General features: G+C 43.5%; 1 protein-coding gene across 1 annotated transcript in view; it reads left to right on the top strand.

The window, feature by feature from the left end:
• Window positions 1-23,391, top strand: part of LOC124256724 — a 310,586-nt gene that overhangs the window by 125,852 nt on the left and 161,343 nt on the right. The window contains 5 exon segments of the mRNA XM_046690688.1: window positions 8,381-8,554; window positions 9,293-9,373; window positions 9,478-9,645; window positions 11,421-11,494; window positions 11,496-11,570. Of these exon segments, the coding sequence (XP_046546644.1) occupies window positions 8,381-8,554; window positions 9,293-9,373; window positions 9,478-9,645; window positions 11,421-11,494; window positions 11,496-11,570 (572 nt within the window).

The following is a 23,391-nucleotide window of genomic DNA, read 5'->3' as shown; positions in this document are numbered from 1 at the left end:
AAATCCCAGGCTGTATGTTCAGTTATTTAACAATTTGTTCGCTCAAGTCAATGCCTCTCACCTCAAGTCTAACTGCACCAACAATGCTCATCAATATACAGTCAAATCCTGATGAGTCGAATGCCGGCATCTCGAATATTATTCATAACTCAAAGTACCTTTCGGTCCCGACCATTCCCTGTTATAGTTGTCATCATTTGATTTCCGGTTACACGAATTCATCTCATAAATACACACGATGAGTCGAGAAGGAAATTTGGCCCCATGAGATTCAAACAACAGCAATCTTGTATACATAAGCCGAAGTCAGTCAGTGAGAAGTTAATTTGTGCTAATCAGGCTGGAACTGATAAGGTGCCCCTATTAGTGATAGGGAAATCTGCTAAGCCATGTTGTTTTAAGAACGTCAAATCTCTGCCGACTTCATACTGTCACAAGAAGTCTGCCTGGATGACGTCTGGTTTATTTGTTGATTGGGTAATTGACATTATGGTCTTTTTGTTGCAGCAAGATTCAAGATGGTAACATGCATATCTGTCGATTGCCTATAGATTTTGTTCATGGATTTTAAGACGTACATGTATTTTGTATTTCATTGTGCTAGTATTGAAATGTTTTCATATTTATATACAATTTGTTTTCATTATCTATGTCACCTAATGTATTGGTGTACTATATTTTGATATGATGTGCTGAATAAAGGAATTGTTCAATTTTCTATCATCTTTTTATCTACCCTCATAGACATACCTATCTCTCGAATATATCGATAAGTCGAATTTATTACTTGGTCCCCAGCGATTCGACTCATCAAGATTTGACTGTATATAAGTGTACATTATATTTTGAAACATGTATCGTCACCCAGAACAATGCATCTGGCTATCTGGTTGTCACACATACCTTTCTTGATGACAAACTTGTGCTCCCACAGGAGAACAGAAAGTAGTTATATGCAGACCTTTAGTCTGTAATAACGATCAGCTGCGGCTGATGAGGATGACATTAATATGGTATGTCTACCCAATGAAAGACTACACAACGCAGAAGTGTGGATGACAATGAGCGCGGTGTGGATGGCGCCGACGGGACCGGATATATAGCTTAGCTTTTTGCGGCCCTCCGCCGTGTAAAGGCAGACAGGCAAAGCATAGGCAAGTTTGCACTTCCTCCCGCGGAGACAGCAGGCAGGTAAGGCATTGCAAACTTTGTACTTCCTCCGGAGACAGGCAGGCAGGAAAGCAGGCTGATAAGGCATTGCAAACCTTGTATATCCTCCCCGAGGAGACAGCAGGCAGGAAAAGCAGGCTGATAAGGCATTGGAAACTTTTGTACTTCCTCCCGCGGAGACAGCAGGCAGGAAGGTTTGGGCTGCCACTGTGAAAGCAGAAGCCAAGTATCCCCTTATTAAGCCTATACATTTAGTGTTTAGTCCACTGTCGGCACCATGCCCACCGCACCTGTTTATTACAAAGGAAGCAAGACACAAAGGTTATGGTACATGTTATGCATACTGAGAACTGTACAAAGACTTAATATAAATCGCGTGCATTTAACAACCTCGCCCAGCACCCCACTCCCAGATCATGTGCTGCAGCAGGGAAGAGATGGAGTGGGAAATTATTATGGATGAAGCAAGATGGTGAACCTGTCAGACAGCATGCAGAATAGAAAGAAGCGGATCGTGGCGGTATGCCTCTTGGATGTGACATCACTCCGAAGTGACGTAGCTACTATTATGGAATCGCGGAAATAATACACTGCCACGTGCGTTGCTACACTGGATACTTATCATAAGATAAGTGTATGAATACTTGCAAAGAATTGTATATTCCACCCATCCCCCTTTTATCAAATTATGCGCCTTAGTACCTAAAGGTTAAGACAGATATTTCACGAACTACACTGCCGACTGTGTATAGCCGCATGCGAAATGAAGATGAGTAGAAATGACATAATTCAAGGTGAAGTTAAGCGTTACATATCCGAAAGTGTATTTCACTTGCCAGAGCAGTGCTAGAGCTGTGCGAGATGTAAATGCTGCCCTATAAACCCATTTAGCAACTAATGCTAAATGCCATTATATGCAGACCTTTGGTCTGTAATAACGATCAGCTACTTGGCTGATGAGGGATGACATTAATATGGTATGTCTACCCAATGAAAGACTACACAAGCATGAAGTGTGGATGACAATGAGCTGGTGTGGATGGGCCCGACGGACGGATATATAGCTTAGCTTTTTGCGGCCCTCCGCGTGTAAAGGCAGACAGGCAAAGCATAGGCAAGTTTGCACTTCCTCCCGCGAGAGCAGGCAGGTAAGGCATTGCAAACTTTGTACTTCCTCCAGCGGAGACAGCAGGCAGGAAAAGCAGGCTGATAAGGCATTGCAAACCTTGTATATCCTCCCCGCGGAGACAGCAGGCAGGAAAAGCAGGCTGATAAGGCATTGGAAACTTTGTACTTCCTCCGGCTGGAGACAGCAGGCAGGAAGGTTTGGGCTGCCACTGAAAGCAGAAGCCAAGTATCCCCCTTTATTAAGCCTATTTAGTGTTTAGTCCCTTTGGCGGCACCATGCCAACAGGCCCGCTTGACGCTGCCCACTGCGGACAGCGAAGGGGCTGCCATCCACAACGAAAGTTAAAGAGTTAAAGGTGGGAGTAGGGAGAGGGCCTTGAAAAGGTCTTAATGTTTGAATGCTGCCAGGATGGCACGATGTTGAAGCGTCCATACCTGGCTTGGTTAGGTGAACCCGTCCAGATAATGAGCGGGGTCAGGTGTGAATGATACAACCCCGCCGCCCAGCTGCTCTTTCACGCGATGTTGCTGACTCCACGATTTAATTTCTTTCTCTTCAGCTTTCGAGGCTGGAGATCAATAGCTCCACGCCACTCGAGGCGAGAGCATATCTGCGACCAGATGATGGTGGCAGCTGGGCAGCGCGAAGGCGAATACAGCAATTCTGGTGCATGTCATCGTAGAGGACTTTGGAAGGGACCTCACACAGGTCGTTAGAACCCAGGTGGATCACGAGCAAGCCACCCTGCATGGGCCCCTCGCGCCTTATTAGCCCGTCCACCCTGCTGCGTAGTTCCGACCACCTGAGGCCCCTTGCCCGACCAGATGACCCCGGCAGGCCCAGGCTGCCGGTCGCGGCCCGAGGTGTTGTTGCAGCCTCGCCATGTAGCTTGAGCCAATCACCCGCGATGGTCCTGCAACCCATATTTCTTAAATTAGTTTTGTGTGCTTAGCGGGGATACGGATATCACGCCTGGTAGGCATTCGATCTCCAGCGGCCAAATTCCTGAATCTGAACTGCGAATTCCTTGCAACGCTGCTGTGGTTGCTGCCCTATCCGAAATGAATGAGAAAGAGTAAAGATTAATATTGATGGGTTGTTTTGCTGCCGCTAAGCGTCTTCCTGAGCACTGCCTGAAACTGAAATCTTGTTAGAGGAGCGGAATTAGTGTGAATAAAGAAATATCCATCTGTGCGTGGCGCTGCCAAAAATCGTGTCAAAGCTTTGACGGGCACAGTATGGACCGAGGGACTGCTTGAATGGCGATCGTGTGCGGCGGCCTTGTTGATCTGTTTTGGAGGCCATGAGGACCACCTCGGCGGATTGGTCGCTAGCGAAGATAGGTCATTCAGCAACAACGCCGCTGTGATGAGTCGCTGATTGAACCGGCAACTACCTCACTTACCCTGAAAAACCCAAAAATGTTAGCAGGTATGCCGCTGAAAACATAGAAGCTTCATATGAAGACCTACATACAGTGGGGAGGAGTTGCACAATGCGAGTTAGCAGATCGAGTGTAATCGGCTGGCGATGTATCTGGCTGCCTCGATCTCCTGGCCATCCCTGCAATGGCTTTCTGCACTAGGAAGTGGTTAGACATGCACTGCAAGGAATTGAGCTTGTGTATGGAGGATAATGCTGAAATGTAAGAGCGGGCGTGCTGGGAGACCTACCTGATAATGAGAGATAAGCTATAAAATGAAGCATATGATCTAAAGGTACAGGCCATATGTCAGGCAGGGAGTACACCACCGAAATAGCCAGTAGTGACTGTACGCCGACTCATAAGTCCTCCAAGTGTTTGCTGCCATCGAGTTTGCTACTAGACTGTTTGCTTCCCAGCTGTTAGATGAGCCAGATGTCCGCTGGGATTCCTGAGGCCTGATGATCCGCCTGTGGGGCTGCTGCTCGAAACCGTGACCACTGAAATCTCGAAGAAGCGTCTGCTATTATGTTGGCCTGAGTTGGTATATACTGTGCTTTGAAGTGTATGTTGTTCTGCAAGCATATGAGGACCATTAAGTCTGAGCAGTTTCATTACCCTTTGCCCTTTGGCAGTGTGCCTGTTGATAATACTCACCACGGCCTGGTTGTCACAGAACATTAGTACCCTTTTGTTGGCCAGACTGCTGCCCCATATCGCCAATGCCACGACTATAGGAAAGAGCTCTAAGCATGTAATGTCTTTCACCCATCCTTGTTGTATCCATAGATCTGGCCACCTGGCATTGGCCCAATGACCTTGGAAATATGCACCCCAACCCTGAGCCAGCTGCATCTGTATAAAGTTGGAGTATTGGGGTTGTAACCCAACCCTGTTCAAGAATAAGGTTGTGCCATTGTGCCTGGCAAGAAACTGAAGCCACAGATTAAGGTCTTCCACGCATACCCGCTGATACCCGTATCCTGTGGTGTGGCTTCGCGTTGCCCTTTTGTCGCGTCGATGAGGCGCGCGCAAAATGGGCGACCCATGGGAATTGCCTTGCATACAAAGTTTAGCTTTCCCACTATTGACTGCAGCGTTATGCAGTGTAACTTTCTTGGATGATGAGTCTACCAGCTGTGACAGCTGATGGACCAGGATATGCTATCTTGTCCTCGGTATCCTGATTTCACCCGAGCCGTGTCTATGGTGAGGCCAGAATGTCAGACAAGTTGTAGGTTGTACAGTCTTCTGGTGGCGATAGGCACGCCCAGATTATCAGCCAGTTGCAAAGAGGTGTTAAGCATGTTGGAGCATTTGCTTAGGTCCACTGCCGCCAGGATAAAATCATCAAGGTAATGGCGATGTCCTGACTGCACGTGGTGGCCTTGATAGCCCATTCAATGAAAGTGCTGAATGACTCAAATAGGGCACAAGAAATGGAACAGCCAAAGGGAGGCATTTATCAATGTAAAATTGTTCTTGAAACTTAATGCCGAGTAGCTGAAAGTCCGATGGTACCACAGGCAGGGGCGAAAGGCTGATTTGGCGTCAAATTTTGACATGTAAGCACCCTGCCCAAGTTTTTGAATCATGGCTACAGCCTGGTCGAAACTGGTGTACTGCACTGTACATGCTTCCTGTGGTATAAAATCATTGATTGATGAGCCTTGAGGATCACGATAAATGATGGATGAGGCGAAGGCAGCCTCACCATGAACTGATGAATCAACTTTCTTAGGCACCAAGCCGATTGGGGAAACTATAAGAGATTGCACTGGTCTGTAATGAAAATGGGCCTGCCATGCGACCCAACAAATTTCTTTTGCAGCTTTTGCTCCACTATTAGTGGCTGTTCCCTGGCAGATTTAAGGTTGACAGCGTCCCGAATGACCCGTGGCCCTTAAGTAGTTTAAGCTGAAACCCTTACTGAAACCCTCCTGTAGTAACTGAGCTGCTGCTGGATTGCACAATTTATATTGCTGCAACCATTGTTCCAAGCAAGGGATGTTAATTGGAGTTGGGGCCGTGTGAAATAGCTCTGCCTGGCAAGGTAGGTTGGCGCTTAAGAGATTGGGCGGTGGTGACTGTGTTCTTTTTGCCACGAAAACAAGACATGGCCATGCCGCCTATGTTACATGCTGAGCACCTGTGTGCATAACGGCACATCTGACCCCTCTACGCCAAGTGCCACGATTGAAGTTTCTACATACCTCTACCAATGCGCTGCTGAGTGTAGGTGGAGGCTCTGGCTGGGTAGGCAAATGCCTGCTGCTTGTGGCTGGGGAGCATTAACTGCAGCCACAGTTGTCCGTCGATGGCACCCCGCATGACCGAAATGGGTCCCTCTCCATTTTTGCCTAAACTGGACGTCGTTACTGAGACCAGCAGTCACCGCCAAATCGTGATGCGGCACCGCTGATCGTCTCCATGTGCTGAGCATTTGTTGTATCTTGTTGACATCCGCCTGGCTCTATTACCACGCTGATAAAGTCAAGAAAGCAGATGTCAAGCCCCAATGTTTAATTGACGGACAGACAGCTGCTTGGGTTTAAAAACTACCTGTCCTGAAATATCAAGCTCCATTGTGAAGTTGGAACTCTCCTGTGCTGCCTGGTTCTCTGGTGGCAATAGGGACCTCATATCTACAAATTCCCCACGATGGATCTTTTCCCTCACTGCTTGCTTCACATGGAAACTTATAGTCTCCGCCCTGAAGTTCAGCTGTTGATTTGACAGTGCCTCTGCATTAATCAGTGACTCCGGATTAGAGAAGGGTTGCCCCTGTATACAGAAGTTTGGCATAGCGGTGGGGACCTGCGGTGGCTGTAACTCAACATCAGGCCTAACAGAGCTTGGAATTAACAACTCCGGCGAAATACTAATATGCCCAAAGTGAGACGTACCTTGATTAGTGGATGACGGAGCCATCGGGGTGATGAAGCTTGGCTCCAGCGGGGGTGTCACATTGATGGTTGCCGGAGGAACCTCACGTGGTGTAGACACAGAGGGTGGTGCGGGTTGGTTGGCCTGAGGGGCAGCGCTCCCAGGGACAACACCAGAAGCGCGTGCCCCCTTTGCCTGACGCCTGGCAACCTTAGGGCGTCCCCTGACCACAGCGTGGTTGATGGCTGCCTTGCGCTTTGGTGGCATGATGAGTTGCTCGGAAAGAAAGTTGTACAATTATTTAAAACAATCAAGAATTCAGATGAAAAGGACGTAATGTGATAGCGGATGCCAATTAAGTATTAAGTTAATTCAGAATTTTTACGAGATAACAAAATTTGAGCGAAGATCGAGAAATTATTATGGATGAAGCAAGATGGTGAACCTGTCAGGACAGCATGCAGAATAGAAAGGAAACGGACGTGACGTATGCCTGCGGATGTGACATCACTCCGGAAGTGACGTAGCTACTATTATGGAATGCGGAAATAATACACTGCCACGTGCGTTGCTACACTGGATACTTATCATAAGATAAGTGTATGAATACTTTGCAAAAGAATTGTATATTCCACCCATCCCCTTTTATCAAATTATGCCGCCTTAGTACCCTAAAGGTTAAGACAGATATTTCACGAACTACACTGCCGACTGTGTGTTAGCCGCATGCCGAAATGAAGATGAGTAGAAATGACATAATTCAAGGTGAAGTTAAACGTTACATATCCGAGTGTATTTCACTTGCCAGAGCAGTGCTAGAGCTGTGCGAATGTAAATGCTGCCTATAAACCCATTTAGCAACTAATGCTAAATGCCATTAAAGCAATTAGTTGTGTAATGATACAGCATCACAGTATCATATCACAATACAGGTCTCATGATACAATACATCCATTTACAACTGCTGTGTCACAATACATACAATACATTACAAGTTATATTGATGTAAAAACAATTGAAAAGTAACAAACTGTCAAAGAGTCGTATTGCACCCACATTATACATATCACAGTGTGGCCCCTTCATATAATTCCACATCTAATGTCATGTCTATGGTAAAGACATTTAAGACCTCAAACACTTACCATGTGAGCCTTCCTTGATCCCCCGTGAAAACCTTACCTTATGGCTTGGGCTCGAGTCTCCACAAAGGAAGCTTTTCAACTGTCTGTTGAAAGCCATAGATCAGCTGAGAGCTGAACCAACAAACATCAGTTTCCCAGGTAGTACTTGCACTTTACAAAGTGTTACAGTGTTTAGGTGGAATTGCAGTATCCTGAAAGTTCATTTGTTGGAGGAACCAGATAATGCACATCTATTACAGGCACATGTAACATTGTTAATGGTTATTTGCCTATTTCTATAAGCAAGTTGTCTGTGTATGCTTGTCAGTACAAAGTGGCAATAGCAAGAGGATTAAGTGGTGGTATATACACGTTTGTTGTGTATAGTTAGATATATGTATAACTCTGGCTGACATTAGCTAACTCTGGCTGACATTGGCCACTTTGGCCACTGAATGTTTCGTAGTCCATCAATGTTTGTTTTTTTCTTGAAAATCATCACATAAAAACAGGATGATCATAATGATGAGTTGTACAGTTATTCACACCATGAATGTGACCAGTCAAACGTTGTCAAGGCTATGTGTTATGTGAAGTAAATGTTGAAAGTAGATGTGATGATGTAAAGCTGCTTCCCCTGTGTTCCAGGCTGAGCGTGGCTACTATGACACCTACGAGACCTTCAGTGGCTGTACCAGCGTGCAGGGTAGAGAGGCAGCCAAGAAAGAAATGTACAATGCTCACAACGACTATGTGCTTCAACTGAGGGCTTCCAACAGAATTGTTGACGAGTTCCAGGAGGTTATTCCACAAGTATTGGAAGTGAGTTAACCCAGTGTTTCCATAACAGTGTTACAAACCTTAGCACATGCTGCAGTCTTGAAAGCACCCCACATAAAAAACTCACAGATATTTAGTTCATCTGACTGAAAGTCAAGTCAGCATATGTCATGTCATGGCTGGCTCAGTCTTCAGTCATCATGAGTGCTGTATGTAAATATCTTCTCCACACAGACTGTTGGCTCAGAGAACCTGAACCTTAACTGGGCATGCTTGTCTCAGCTAGTCACAAACTGGGGGGTAGCCAAGTGGTTACCAAGTTTTCACTCAAGGTGAAGACCCAGGGTCAATTCTCACACTTTGGTGCCCCTTATAATCATATTGCTGGAAAATTGCGAAAAACAGCATAAAACCATATTAATCCATTTGTTTCAGCCAGTGTTTCAACTACATCAACATTGAAAAACTAATGTGTTTTTAAAATATTATGTACTTTGATATGTGTCAAGTTTGTAATTAGGCTTATCAGTGAAAGGTCTGTTGCATTATGTACAACATTTCATTATGTACTTAGATTCTGCTACCTGCTGTATACACTTTCTACTTCGAAACATCTAGACCAATGAAGTAGAAATTTGGCATGCATGTTTTGTCCAGTGACTTGAACAAATACTGCCCTATATCATTTTCTAGTAATTCAGGTTCACCAGAAAATATCAAAGCAACGAGAACTTTCTGTAAAAAACACAAGTTTTTAACACAAGTGTTTGTTTGTTACAGGAACTGGAGGAAATATATATTGACACCAGTAACACTATCAATGTAGCCATAGAAAGTCACGCCCTCTTGCTGCTCACCAAGGTGAGTACTGCACACTACCATGGATGAAACTGGCTTTATATTAATGCCCTGTGTATAAGTATCATGACATTTGCTGAAGTTAACACAAAGTTGATTTGTTGCAGGCCAAAGAACAACATAGAAGATATGATGATCTACTAAAGATATGTCGCCAAGTAAACCCTCATGTGGACATTTCCCACTTTGTCAAAACAATGTGTCAGGAGCAAGGAGCAACCAGTACATCCATCCACCACTTCCTCCCTGCTGACCTGGCAGTCTCTACCACTGAGGTGAGTGACATCACACATACTTCCTCCCTGCTGACCTGGCAGTCTCTACCACTGAGGTGAGTGACATCACACACACTTCCTCCCTGCTGACCTGGCAGTCTCTACCACTGAGGTGAGTGACATCACACACACTTCCTCCCTGCTGACCTGGCAGTCTCTACAACTGAGGTGAGTGACATCACACACACACTTCCTCCCTGCTGACCTGGCAGTCTCTACCACTGAGGTGAGTGACATCACACACACTTCCTCCCTGCTGACCTGGCAGTCTCTACCACTGAGGTGAGTGACATCACACACACTTCCTCCCTGCTGACCTGGCAGTCTCTACCACTGAGGTGAGTGACATCACACACACACTTCCTCCCAGCTGACCTGGCAGTCTCTACCACTGAGGTGAGTGACATCACACATACTTCCTCCCTGCTGACCTGGCAGTCTCTACCACTGAGGTGAGTGACATCACACATACTTCCTCCCTGCTGACCTGGCAGTCTCTACCACTGAGGTGAGTGACATCACACACACTTCCTCCCTGCTGACCTGGCAGTCTCTACCACTGAGGTGAGTGACATATCACACACTTCCTCCCTGCTGACCTGGCAGTCTCTACCACTGAGGTGAGTGACATCACACACACACTTCCTCTCAGGTGACCTGGCAGTCTCTACCACCACTGAGGTGAGTGACATCACACACACTTCCTCCCTGCTGACAGTCTCTACCACTACTTCCTTCCTCCCTGCTGACCTGGCAGTCTCTACCACTGAGGTGAGTGACATCACACACACTTCCTCCCACCCAACCTGGCAGTCTCTATCACTGAGGTGAGTGACATCACACACTTCCTCCCTCCTCCTGGCACCCAACCTGGCAGTCTCTACCACTGAGGTGAGTGACATCACACACACTTCCTCCCACCCAACCTGGCAGTCTCTACCACTGAGGTGAGTGACATCACACACACACTTCCTCCCACCCAACCTGGCAGTCTCTACTACTGAGGTGAGTGACATCACACACACACTTCCTCCCACCCAACCTGGCAGTCTCTACCACTGAGGTGAGTGACATCACACACACTTCCTCCCACCCAACCTGGCAGTCTCTATCACTGAGGTGAGTGACATCACACACACTTTCTCCCAGCTGACCTGCTAGTGTCTACCACTGAGGTGAGTGACATCATACACACACATTAGAAAGTGCCATTTAGAAAGTGTGCAAATGTAACACAACCCTTGGGTTGAAGTGTAAGTGGAACTACTCTTCAAAGCTTCACTATGTTACATTAGGATCATAGGGAGACTAGTCTTCAAGCCTTAATGGCCAAACCAGGTTGAATTCTTTTTTTAAATGTACTTTTTATCAATAAAGTCACAAACACAATTTTTAGCAAATTAAATGTACTTGCACTTAAAAAGTAATGACATTAAAGCTCAAAAAAGTGTCTAGTAGTATGTTTGTCATGTCAAATGTGTGAGATGTGTGTTGGAAAATAAACAAAATGTCTGTTCCTGATGGTATACGGTCTCATATTAGGTCAGTAATAGCCGTCTTGGATTTCCACCAACAGTATACATCTTGTATGGGTGTGTTGTTCTGTACTCTGATTGATCAGTCTCACATTAGGCAGGAAATGTGAATTCCTTTATGTGATGAGGAACACTTTTCATGGATGGACAACTGTCTATACATAAGAAGTTTAGTCTGCCAGCTTCTAAATGCCACATGAAGAAGTAAATCCTTAATGTGTAGTCTGTTTCAACTTCCAGGTTGCAATGAAGAATCAACTGATCATTGATGGTTACACAGAGCCAATTATAAACCACAAGAGGCAAGAGCTCCAGAGAGGCTCAGGAACTCACATCTTTCATCAAGCGCAGTCAAGATGTCACCAGCTCCCTGATCAATATATGTCAAAGGTAGGTCCTCCCATACTCTCTAGAAAACTGTCACATGATACAGCCTGTACGACTGCCTGTGACAAACCATACTTTGTGTGAAGCATGTTCTATAACTAAACTGTTTTAGTCATTAATGATGACAAAGAGATCTGTTACCAACAACTGTGACTGTCACTGACTCAATGAGAGGAATGTCAGTCATGAAACATGATATACTATTTCTGACATTTCTAATTCATCTCTCTGCTATTGTCCTGCATAAATAACAACTATGCATATATTGTTCCATGTGTAAAATTACCTTTAATCTTGACATACTTAATTTTTATTGATTATTCACAATTGGTTTACCGGGATAGTTACATTTGAAGCATCATGTTTGAGTTAAGAACCACCTCCTGCCATTGATCCTGTGCCACACAGTGTACGCCTGTCAAGGATAATTCCCTCAGTACACAAGTCATGGACAGTGTTGTTATTAACAAGGCTGAGCTGACATAAATTGTGGACATGGTAATCATATGAGTGAGCAGGCAGAAATAAAGGCCTCAGTATATTGAATAATCTGAGACAGAATCAGGCAGACTGGGCATCGACCTGATCTTCATCATCACCTTTGATAAACCAAGAAGCTGTGTTATTCCCAAAACGGGCTATCCCCTGAGTGGCAGATGTTTGTCATTGTCAGGAGGATTTCACCTGGCATTTGTTGTTATGTGTTCTACATTATTTTCATTTTTCAAAATGTAATGTCAAGCATTTGTGGATAAGTTTGCAGTATTAACATCTGTGTAGTTGCTATGTTTAGTTTCAAGAAATGAGACATGTGAAGGAGTAGGAGGACTTGCATCATACACAGAAAGGGTGTATCACAGCCAATACACAGTGTATCACATGGAATTTGCAGCATGCTGCGTACATTAATATACTGTATAACACATGCAATATACACTGTGTAATATACAAAGTGTACATGCATTGTGTACAGTATACAGCATACACAATATATCACATGTAATATACACTTTGCAATGTATAAAATACAATATATTACATACAATATGATGCCTGCAATACACAATATATCACATGTAATATACACTTTGCAATGTATAAAATACAGTATGTCATGTGCATTGTGTGCAGTACACTTTGTGCAATACACAAATAACACATGCAAATACAATTACAGTCAAAACCCGATGAGTCGAATCGCTGTGGACCAAGTAATAAATTCGACTTATTGATGTATTCGAGACATAGGTATGTCTATGAGGGTAGAAAAAAGATGATCCGGTCCTAATTCCTCCACCTAAGCATATGTTTACCTCATGATTTCCCTATCACTAATAGGGGCACCTTATCAGTTACAGTCTGATTAGCACAGACAGTGATTTTCGTAAAATCACTAATCTGCCTTTTGAACTCACCCATCAATGGCGGAAAGGTGTGAGCCGCGCTGGTTTGTTAATTGGATCAGTTTGCTACACCAATCAACTTCTCATTGACTGGATTCGGCTTATGTATACAAGATTGCTGTTGTTTGAATCTCATGGGACCAAATTTCCTTCTCGACTCATCGTGTGTATTTACGAGACGAATTCGAGTAACCAGTATTCAAATGATGACAACTATAACAGGGAATGGTCGGGACCGACAGGTACTTCGAGTTATGCATAATATTCGAGACACCGGCATTCGACTCATCGGGATTTGACTGTATATATGTTAGTTGTTTGTAAAATTGCAAAACCGCTGTTTAACTCGTTCTTAATTACCGAAGGAATGGGGTGCGTAAAAGGTCAAGGGTGAAGGCTGTACTGGTCAGGAGGACCTGTGGCTGGAGGCTGGATCTGCAACTTCATGCAGTAGTGGACCAGCTTCTTGTCTCAGGTCAGCCATGCATTGCATCAGAGAGAAGCATGTGGTGCTGTAGCCTGGAACCTGGAGAGAGCATCAGCGATAGTGTTATCATTTGTCCTAACAAACTTTACCCCAAACAGAACAACATGCTGGAAGCACTGCATAAAATTGCACCACTGTAGGGTCAAGTAGATTCAAATTTCATATTTTCTTTCATAGTACACAACACAATGCTGTGAATGAGTGATGCTATTGGCTCTCTGACCACTACTCAGAGAAATTCATCATAAAATGTGTCTGCCACACCTGTGCATTATCAAGGGGATAACGATGATTCAAACTGGATAAGATCAGACAAAATATATTAAACACACTGAATCTACAATGTTGCATCGGATATGTAGATGATTTTACTTCTTGCCAAGTATAAGTTCAAAGCGTCCCCCTCCCATAGCCCACAGCAGAGATACTGAGGAGTGTTTGTTATTAAGTGTAACCCATGTGCTCCATGTGATATTACTGAGGTTACACTACTCTCCCTCGCCACAGCCATCTTGTTTTCCTGGAATCCAATTCTGCCCCTTGTGATGTTAAAGCTGTTACAGTGTTGCAAGGATGTGATGGAGACACTCTGCATGTTGTAATGACCTGAAATTTGCATATTAATTATTCATCAGAAGAATATTTTAAGAGTGACATTTGTACTGTGCTTGTATATTTCTACCTACCATTTCCTGTTAGTGAAGAGGTTACACTACGGCTCTCAAAATGAATGGACTTGTTCAATTACATGTTGTTCAAATTCAAAATGGATTCATGTTTGTGGGGAATAGGCTGGTTTGTTACATACAGTTTGTGGAGGTCATCATCAGTGACAGATTGAGCACAATGAAGTAGGTTACCCATACTGTCTCTTTCACATTTCTCAGTAACATTTTGTTTTGTTTAGATGACAGTGTAAACCTTTTGAATTCACTGATCAGGGATGACCGCTTCTCCTTTGCTGCACACTGTTAATGGATAGCACTTGCTGTCATCTTCCTCATGGAGGCTGATAAACAATACACATAACATGCTGTACACTATTAATGGACAGCACTTGCTTCCATCTTCCTCATGGAGGCTGATAAACAATATACATAACATGCTGTACACTATTAATGGACAGCACTTGCTGCCATCTTCCTCATGGAGGCTGATAAACAATACACATAACATGCTGTACACTATTAATGGACAGCACTTGCTGCCATCTTCCTCATGGAGGCTGATAAACAATACACATAACATGCTGTACACTGTTAATGGATAGCACTTGCTGTCATCTTCCTCATGGAGGCTGATAAACAATACACATAACATGCTGTACACTATTAATGGACAGCACTTGCTGCCATCTTCCTCATGGAGGCTGATAAACAATACACATAACATGCTGTACACTATTAATGGACAGCACTTGCTGCCATCTTCCTCATGGAGGCTGATAAACAATACACATAACATGCTGTACACTATTAATGGACAGCACTTGCTGCCATCTTCCTCATGGAGGCTGATAAACAATACACATAACATGCTGTACACTATTAATGGACAGCACTTGCTGCCATCTTCCTCATGGAGGCTGATAAACAATACACATAACATGCTGTACACTATTAATGGACAGCACTTGCTGCCATCTTCCTCATGGAGGCTGATAAACAATATACATAACATGCTGTACACTATTAATGGACAGCACTTGCTGCCATCTTCCTCATGGAGGCTGATAAACAATATACATAACATGCTGTACACTATTAATGGATAGCACTTGCTGCCATCTTCCTCATGGAGGCTGATAAACAATACACATAACATGCTGTACACTATTAATGGACAGCACTTGCTGCCATCTTCCCTCATGGAGGCTGATAAACAATACACATAACATGCTGTACACTATTAATGGACAGCACTTGCTGCCATCTTCCTCATGGAGGCTGATAAACAATATACATAACATGCTGTACACTATTAATGGACAGCACTTGCTCATCTTCCTCATGGAGGCTGATAAACAATATACATAACATGCTGTACACTATTAATGGACAGCACTTGCTGCCATCTTCCTCATGGAGGCTGATAAACAATATACATAACATGCTGTACACTATTAATGGACAGCACTTGCTGCCATCTTCCTCATGGAGGCTGATAAACAATACACATAACATGCTGTACACTATTAATGGACAGCACTTGCTGCCATCTTCCTCATGGAGGCTGATAAACAATATACATAACATGCTGTACACTATTAATGGACAGCACTTGCTGTCATCTTCCTCATGGAGGCTGATAAACAATACACATAACATGCTGTACACTATTAATGGACAGCACTTGCTGCCATCTTCCTCATGGAGGCTGATAAACAATACACATAACATGCTGTACACTATTAATGGACAGCACTTGCTGCCATCTTCCTCATGGAGGCTGATAAACAATATACATAACATGCTGTACACTATTAATGGACAGCACTTGCTGCCATCTTCCTCATGGAGGCTGATAAACAATACACATAACATGCTGTACACTATTAATGGATAGCACTTGCTGCCATCTTCCTCATGGAGGCTGATAAACAATACACATAACATGCTGTACACTGTTAATGGATAGCACTTGCTGCCATCTTCCTCATGGAGGCTGATAAACAATACACATAACATGCTGTACACTGTTAATGGATAGCACTTGCTGCCATCTTCCTCATGGAGGCTGATAAACAATACACATAACATGCTGTACACTATTAATGGACAGCACTTGCTGCCATCTTCCTCATGGAGGCTGATAAACAATACACATAACATGCTGTACACTATTAATGGACAGCACTTGCTGCCATCTTCCTCATGGAGGCTGATAAACAATACACATAACATGCTGTACACTATTAATGGATAGCACTTGCTGCCATCTTCCTCATGGAGGCTGATAAACAATATACATAACATGCTGTACACTATTAATGGATAGCACTTGCTGCCATCTTCCTCATGGAGGCTGATAAACAATACACATAACATGCTGTACACTATTAATGGACAGCACTTGCTGCCATCTTCCTCATGGAGGCTGATAAACAATATACATAACATGCTTTACACTATTAATGGACAGCACTTGCTGCCATCTTCCTCATGGAGGCTGATAAACAATACACATAACATGCTGTACACTATTAATGGACAGCACTTGCTGCCATCTTCCTCATGGAGGCTGATAAACAATACACATAACATGCTGTACACTATTAATGGACAGCACTTGCTGCCATCTTCCTCATGGAGGTTGATAAACAATATACATAACATGCTGTACACTATTAATGGACAGCACTTGCTGCCATCCTCCTCATGGAGGCTGATAAACAATACACATAACATGCTGTACACTATTAATGGACAGCACTTGCTGTCATCTTCCTCATGGAGGCTGATAAACAATATACATAACATGCTGTACACTATTAATGGACAGCACTTGCTGCCATCTTCCTCATGGAGGCTGATAAACAATACACATAACATGCTGTACACTGTTAATGGATAGCACTTGCTGCCATCTTCCTCATGGAGGCTGATAAACAATATACATAACATGCTGTACACTATTAATGGACAGCACTTGCTGTCATCTTCCTCATGGAGGCTGATAAACAATATACATAACATGCTGTACACTATTAATGGACAGCACTTGCTGCCATCTTCCTCATGGAGGCTGATAAACAATACACATAACATGCTGTACACTGTTAATGGATAGCACTTGCTGCCATCTTCCTCATGGAGGCTGATAAACAATATACATAACATGCTGTACACTATTAATGGACAGCACTTGCTGCCATCTTCCTCATGGAGGCTGATAAACAATACACATAACATGCTGTACACTATTAATGGACAGCACTTGCTCTTCCTCATGGAGGCTGATAAACAATACACATAACATGCTGTACACTGTTAATGGATAGCACTTGCTGCCATCTTCCTCATGGGAGGCTGATAAACAATATAACATGCATGTACACACTATTAATGGACAGCACTTGCTATCTTCCTCATGGAGGCTGATAAACAATACACATAACATGCTGTACACTATTAATGGACAGCACTTGCTGCCATCTTCCTCATGGAGGCTGATAAACAATACACATAACATGCTGTACACTGTTAATGGATAGCACTTGCTGCCATCTTCCTCATGGAGGCTGATAAACAATATACATAACATGCTGTACACTATTAATGGACAGCACTTGCTGCCATCTTCCTCATGGAGGCTGATAAACAATATACATAACATGCTGTACACTATTAATGGACAGCACTTGCTGCCATCTTCCTCATGGAGGCTGATAAACAATATACATAACATGCTGTACACTATTAATGGACAGCACTCATCTTCCTCATGGAGGCTGATAAACAATATACATAACATGCTGTACACTATTAATGGACAGCACTATCTTCCTCATGCTGATAAACAATACACATAACATGCTGTACACTGTTAATGGATAGCACTTGCTGCCATCCTCCTCATGGAGGCTGATAAACAATATACATAACATGCTGTACACTATTAATGGATAGCACTTGCTGCCATCTTCCTCATGGAGGCTGATAAACAATACACATAACATGCTGTACACTATTAATGGACAGCACTTGCTGCCATCTTCCTCATGGAGGCTGATAAACAATACACATAACATGCTGTACACTAATAATGGACAGCACTTGCTGCCATCTTCCTCATGGAGGCTGATAAACAATATACATAACATGCTGTACACTATTAATGGATAGCACTTGCTGCCATCTTCCTCATGGAGGCTGATAAACAATATACATAACATGCTGTACACTATTAATGGATAGCACTTGCTGCCATCTTCCTCATGGAGGCTGATAAACAATACATATAACATGCTGTACACTATTAATGGATAGCACTTGCTGCCATCTTCCTCATGGAGGCTGATAAACAATATACATAACATGCTGTACACTATTAATGGATAGCACTTGCTGCCATCTTCCTCATGGAGGCTGATAAACAATATACATAACATGCTGTACACTATTAATGGATAGCCGTTGCTGCCATCTTCCTCATGGAGGCTGATAAACAATATACATAACATGTCTGCAGGGTGAATGGATTTGACAGGATCTGTATTGCGATTTTCACTCATGAAGTTGACATGAACTCCTGTAACATTTTATGTTGTACATTGTTTTGTGCAGTGTGTTTTTCTTCTAACTGTCATCAGTGACTGTGATAATTTATGAATGATCACATAGCTCTGGGGCTGGTAATGGATATTTATCTCTTCATCAGTAAAAAAACCCATTCCCTTTCATCAGTTCATCAATTAAACCACTAGGCAAATTGATCTAAAAATGGGCAGACACTGAGGTTATCGTGTCAGGTATATTTGCAGGACGATACTTCTACAGTAAAGTACCAATGTTGTACATTTCGTATATTCAATGGGAATCATGCCGTCTGTCGTTCACGGCCACATTCACGTAATTGTTTGCTCAGGTATCACTGATTGCTCAAGCCATTTGCAAGTCACGACAAGAATGTAAGGGACTGCCATCATTTATGGCAGAAGGGGATGATGATGATTTTTATGCATGTGAATGACCCCCACTAAAATTTACATACAAAGTAAGTGACCCCACCCACCCACCCCTGCATATCATGTACAAAATCAATTAGCTTAGCTGTGACATCACAACGTAGTTGTTGAAAACCTCTCATGATTTTTCTGAAGAAAACTGACATCTTCTGCATCTCCTCGTGGGGAGGTAGGGTGGGCACTAGATCACATAATCCAGAGGTATGTTTACTAATGATTACTAACAATACATGTTATTGTTCCCAATTATGTTGTAAACATTCCCTCTGGATTATGGTTGCCAGAATTGCCAGATGGGAAGGATCATACTCGTGAGGGATGAATATTTGGTGTTTGGAGAAGACCCTGACGTCACTTCTGGTCCATGACGTCATGTCCGGTTCTATAATAGTCTATTTGACTGATTCTCATTTATACCGGTTTCTGTGACGTCACTTCCGGTTGATGATGTCACTTCCAGTTGATGACGTCACTTCAGGTTGATAACTGGAGTAATAAACTGCAGCGGATATAACAATTCTGCTTAACTGGTGATAAATATTAGTAGATAAGGTTCTTCAAAGAGCCTCACCCTTCCATTTACTGTTATCCTCTGTTTCCTCCCTCACAAAAGTGATTGTCTTCCTAAGCCAAGATGATATAATATTCTTTCGAGAACTCTGAATCAACATTTGTCTTGCATGAGATAAAAAGACAGCAGTGATTACGTCTGATGTTCAGAGTACGAGGGGTACTCTGGTAACATCTCAGAGTTCGAATAGGTCACAGGAGTCTAGTTCTGTTTGATTTGGAGGCAGAGATAGGTAATGCTGGTATCTGGTATACTCTGTGGCTGAGAGACCACTAGCAGAAGCCTGATTCTTGGCCAGAAACACTGGGAAAGTTCTACATGACATCTGTCTATATCCTTCTGTAAGGGTGATTGACTTCAAGTCTATGGCAAGTAATTCTGATATTCTTGAAGCCATAGCAATTGCAAGTAGAAAAACCATCTTTTAAGGAGAAAAATGTCACTGAAATTTCCTGCATAGGTTTGGAAGGAGACTTCTGGAGAGACTGCAGTATTAGACATAAATCCCACTGAGGGAAGATTGTAGGAGACGAAAAAAATCCTCAACTGGAATGATCTAATCGGCTTGTAGAGCAAGCTGTTAGAACCACTGCTAGTCCTTGTATATCTCAAACAGAAGCGATAGCTGTTCTGTAGCCCACTAAAGTACTGTGTTTCAGTTCTTGACGTCTCTAAGATAAAGTAGAAATCCACTAAGAAATCATTGAGATTGAGGGGAATTACAAATGTAAAAAACTGAGGATCAAATTCATGAAAACAATGAATAGTATCCAGGGATTATTGAAACAATTCTTCATTGGACTGTTCTGAAAGATTCTATCTCCAGTCAAGAGGTGAGATTGTTCTATAGCTGTCAAATGGTCTAACACATTCACTTGAGTGTGATTGGCATCAGAAAACCGCCTGAAAAACGACGACAACCAAAAGGAGTGTGCTCGTGGGATGACATGGCCACCATGGCATCTTCATTAATTCCCATATAATCCTCAAAACCTGGGTGAGGAAGCTACCCATTTCCCAAGACAAGGTACTTGACATATGAAAAGATATCGATCTAGAATGCATGGTCTAAATCCTAAATCTCCCTATGAGTCACGTGAATTGTGAATGTCAAAGTTTGGGATAATTTCGAGTCCAGGTGTGAAAACCCCTATCAATTTGAAGCACTGGCGGGGCAAAACCCATCCTATCAAGGTTGACATGGGATTGTCTATTGATTGTCCAGCCATGTTCATGGAATAATTTCCCTCATGGTGCCTAAAGTTTTACAGCGCATCCCCAATGGCGCGTCATATTTTTAAAGAAACCTACCTTCACAGAAAAGTATCATTTATTTATGTGCCGTTGATTTAACTCGTGATAAAACTTATTTTCATCTGTAACACTCGACAAGCTAACAACACGATGTTTACACCACCCATTTTGAATGTATCAGCTCTCGGTCAATCAGCTTCATTCAGTCCGCAGTAAATACTATTTATCAGCCAATGAAATAATTCGTTATTTAGCTTACACATGGTGTAAGCTGGCTCGCGCCACCTTGCGTTTATCGCGATAAGCGAGGTGGGGCCGGGGGCAGCTTAGCACATGGTCACCAAGCATGGCAGAAAGTAGATCAACCAATGTGGTTTAGGGAGATGGGGGAGATGAAAAAATAAACTGACGACAGAAGATCCATTAGAATGCAGAGGCATAATAGGCACTTGTTAGTAATAATAAATGTGCCTTATAACACACCTTTTCCATGTACAAAGCACATGCTAAAGTGTTGACATGTTACCTTTTATTACCCCGGATAACCCATGCTGCCAAGAGGTGCAAGAAAGTTGAATAGTCACATGACTTATCCCACCGAGTACCCATTTACCCTGCTGGGTAAATAGATGCAATTTGAATAAACCCTGTATCCAGTGACTGGATATCGGTTTTGTTTCCAACCTAACGGTATATCGCCTGTGCCTCCCGTAGAGGGCTCAGCTGACTGTGCAGCATTTTGGCAAGAATCGCACTTGCCGTCACTGTTATCTGGTTCCTTCACCTGTCCTGACCAATGACCTGGTCCAACTACTGGATTGTTCATGTGCTCTCTGAACTGCCCCCGCCTCGTGGGTCAGCCGATTGATTTTGAACTGTGGCCTCGAAATAGCCGTGGTGTTCCTACTTCAGTAAAAAGAATAATAATAATAATAATAATAATAATGAAAACTTTATATATTGTCAAAATCCAACCACAAAGTGGGTGCTCAAGCACTACAAGTAATGTTTGAGTTAATAATGCAGTGAAAAGAGATGCGTTTTAAGAAGTGCTTTGAACGCAACAAAAGATGGAGACAGTTTTTATACCGAGGGGCAATCTATTCCACATTGATGGCACACAACCACTGAAAGAACGCTTTCCATAATAGGCCATGGCAGTCTATAAGGTGTATTCAATAAGAATTGCTTCCAGATCGCAGTTGTCTGGGTGGTTGAAGGGGGGTAGCATTTCACTTAGATACTCTGGTGCCACTCTTGTATGTGATACAGAGTACTTTAAACACCTGTACCGGGTTGTTTTGAAGCTGGTGAATAGCTGAAGTAGTAGGCGAAGTAATAGGCTCAGATGTTATGAAAATCTACAGCTTCCTTGCATAATGCCAAGTGTAACAGATTGTCGAGAGGAGACATGATCGACAACTCACCTGTTCCCTTATATCTATCTCCCTGATGGTAGATTATCTACCGAGAGTTGAGACATGAGAAATTCAAATGCCGTTTCACAAGTGATGAATGGGGAAGAGATGGCTTAGTCCCTTCTGCTTGACGTAAAAGTCGACTTATGGAAGCGGGTGGTCAGGCTTGCAGAATTGGTTAACACAATATGTCATCGTATCCCAAATGTGTAGCTGTTAGGGACCGCAAGCGGTCCATGGGATCAGCCTGTTATGCTCCAATCCGCCTATGCAGGAAAGGGTGGCCGGCCGAGAGGGCTTTTTATGGGGTTGTAAGCGTTGCCGGTTGAAACCTAGGGGCTGAAGGCAGACCATGTAGGTCATGTTGTTGATCACTGGATTGTCTGGTCCAGACTCCATTAATTACAGACCGCCTTCATAAAGCCGGATTATTGCTGAGTGAGGTGTAAAACTTAACTCACTCACTCTGTGGTTGATACTCGGCTTCCCATGTATAGACTATAAAGCATCCCAACTACCTATGGGAATAGATTCTAGACTATGGCTCTTGCCAGCGTCATACGAGTTTGTACGGCTTACGACCCCCGACCATGGTCAGTGCCATTGGGCTTTGCGGCTTCGACCCCACCATGCGGAAAAATGTTTGCCGACCAAGCGGGCTTACTGACAGTAGGGTCAACCGCAACCGCAACCGCAAGTGGTTGAACCCCTCGGGACTGACAGTAAGGCCCCATGTGGCTTGTGCCATGGTCAAAAACTGCGGTCTGTATCCCATTATGCCATCCCACCAATCAGCCGGACAACCCGTGGCTACGGTAGACGTCAGCTGGTGGACAGCCATTAAGCCCGTGTCTCCCATAGCCGTTACAGTTGACTGGGATGATCCCATACGCGCAAGTCGCAAACGGTCCATGGGATCAGCCCCGTTATGCTCGTGTGGCTCCAATCCACCTGTGCGGGAAAGGATGGCCAACCGAGAGGGCTTTTTATTGGGTTGTAATCGTT

This window comes from Haliotis rubra, unplaced genomic scaffold (genome assembly GCF_003918875.1).
Source record: "Haliotis rubra isolate DU_JTF1 unplaced genomic scaffold, ASM391887v1 Scf637, whole genome shotgun sequence".
Taxonomy (NCBI): Eukaryota; Metazoa; Mollusca; class Gastropoda; order Lepetellida; family Haliotidae; genus Haliotis; species Haliotis rubra.
This window is presented reverse-complemented; position numbering and strand designations above follow the sequence as displayed.